The sequence below is a fragment of the Bison bison genome, unplaced genomic scaffold (genome assembly GCF_000754665.1).
Source record: "Bison bison bison isolate TAMUID 2011002044 unplaced genomic scaffold, Bison_UMD1.0 scf7180017864261, whole genome shotgun sequence".
Classification (NCBI taxonomy): domain Eukaryota; kingdom Metazoa; phylum Chordata; class Mammalia; order Artiodactyla; family Bovidae; genus Bison; species Bison bison.
Genome location: NW_011494833.1, coordinates 574,717 through 576,523, shown reverse-complemented (window position 1 = coordinate 576,523; position 1,807 = coordinate 574,717). Strand labels below are relative to the sequence as shown.

General features: G+C 44.1%; 1 protein-coding gene across 1 annotated transcript in view; it reads left to right on the top strand.

The window, feature by feature from the left end:
• NKX3-1 (NK3 homeobox 1) overlaps positions 1-1,807 on the top strand; it is a 37,343-nt gene that overhangs the window by 31,261 nt on the left and 4,275 nt on the right. The window contains exon 2 of the mRNA XM_010848222.1: positions 1,631-1,764. Coding sequence (XP_010846524.1) covers positions 1,631-1,764 — 134 coding nt within the window. The remainder of the gene's footprint in view (positions 1-1,630; positions 1,765-1,807) is intronic.

Below are 1,807 nucleotides of genomic sequence, written 5' to 3'. Positions count from 1 at the left end.
ATATTTAATGTAAAAGGGGATGTACCAGTAATAATGTTGGTAAAATTCTAAATCAGGGTGGTTTTCTGTGTGTGTGTGGTGGTGTTTTTTGGAAAAATACAATCTGTATCTTAATTGTGGCTTTACAAGAATCTATCCATGTGATAAAATTGCATAGAGCTACACACACACACAGACACACACGAATGCAGGCTTTTTAAATGGTAAAAATAAAATAAGGTTTGTAGGCTAGTTAGTGGTGTGTATTAATGTCAGTTTCCTGTTTTTTAATATTATACTACAGTCATATAATATGTCACCATTGGAGGAAGTTAGGAGTGCTGATTTTGAAGCTTCCTGGGAATTTATAACTATTTTGAAAGAAAACATAACAATTTTTTTAAATGAAAAAATGAGAGAAGAAAACTATCTTTGCCAAAGACCTTCCCATTGTACAGTGTGGATCTCTTTAGCAATTGCTTTATCCACGATAACCTGCTTCCTTTCCCTCCTTCCCAGACACACAAACATATGATCATCTTGAAAAGTTTTCAGTTGAATGAAAGGTGTCTTAGACTAGGACCCACAGAAAAGTTGCTTATATTAAAATAGTTCAAAAGAACATCGATATACCCTTTCTTGGATTCACCAATTAATATTTTAAGCCATTCACTTTATCATATAGAATTTATCTATATCATTGGTTCCGAACCAATTGATGGTAAGTTACATACATTATGGGTCTTTGCCCCTACATACATTAGTGATTATTTCCCAAGAATATTCTTTTATACAATCACAGTACTGTTCGTAACTTCAGTAAATGTAGCACTGATTCAACACTTTAAGCCATTGGTCTTATTACCACTTTCATTGACTGTCCCAATAAAGTGCAAGAAAGAATCCAGCCAGGGTCAGGTCCTGCACTTAGCTGTCACGTCTCTTTGACAGTCTTAGATTTAGTAGATGTCTCCTTGTCGACGGGCACCCACAATTCTCAGCTGTAAGGTGGGATGAAGGAAACTGCCCCACCTACTTCTTTGTGAGTAAAGGCACTTTGGACTTCCCTGGTAGCTCAGCTGAAGAATCCTCCTGCAATGCAAGAGACTCTGGTTCGATTCCTAGGTGGAGAAGATTCCCTGCAGAAGGGATAGGCTACTCACTCCAGTATTCTTGGGCTTCCCTGGTGGCTCAGATGGTAAAGATTCCGCCTGCAATGCGGGAGACCTGGGCTGCATCCCTGGGTTGGGAAGATTCCCTGGAAGAGGGCATGGCAACCCACTCCAGCATTCTTCCCTGGAGAATCCCCGTGGACAGAGGAGCCTGGGGGGTGGCTGCAGTCCATGGGTTCACAAAGGGTCGGACACGACTGCACGACTATGCACGCAGGTAAAGGCACTTTAACAATCTCTAAGAGCTAAGGAAATGGCAACCCACTCCAGTGTTCTTGCCTGGAGAATCCCAGGGACGGGGGAGCCTGGTGGGCTGCCGTCTATGGGGTCGCACAGAGTCGGACACGACTGAAGCAACTTAGCAGCAGCAGCACCAAGAGCTAAATAGAGTATTTCTCTTCTGCATCATGATTCCCCAGAAGCAGCTAAACATATTGTGTGTTGGAGCAAAGGAGATCCGCTTTGCTTTTCTCTCCCAGCTTGGTAAAACGAGCCAGGATCCTGAAGAAGGAACTTGTGAAAGAAATCCTTTATGGTAAAGACTGGACCGAGACCGTGCGAGGGACTTCCCTTTTCGTTCACCTGGAGCGCCGGGCGGCCAATCAGCTGCGCGGTTCGGGCGCGCGGCCAATGGGAAGGCGGCGCGGCGCGCCCCA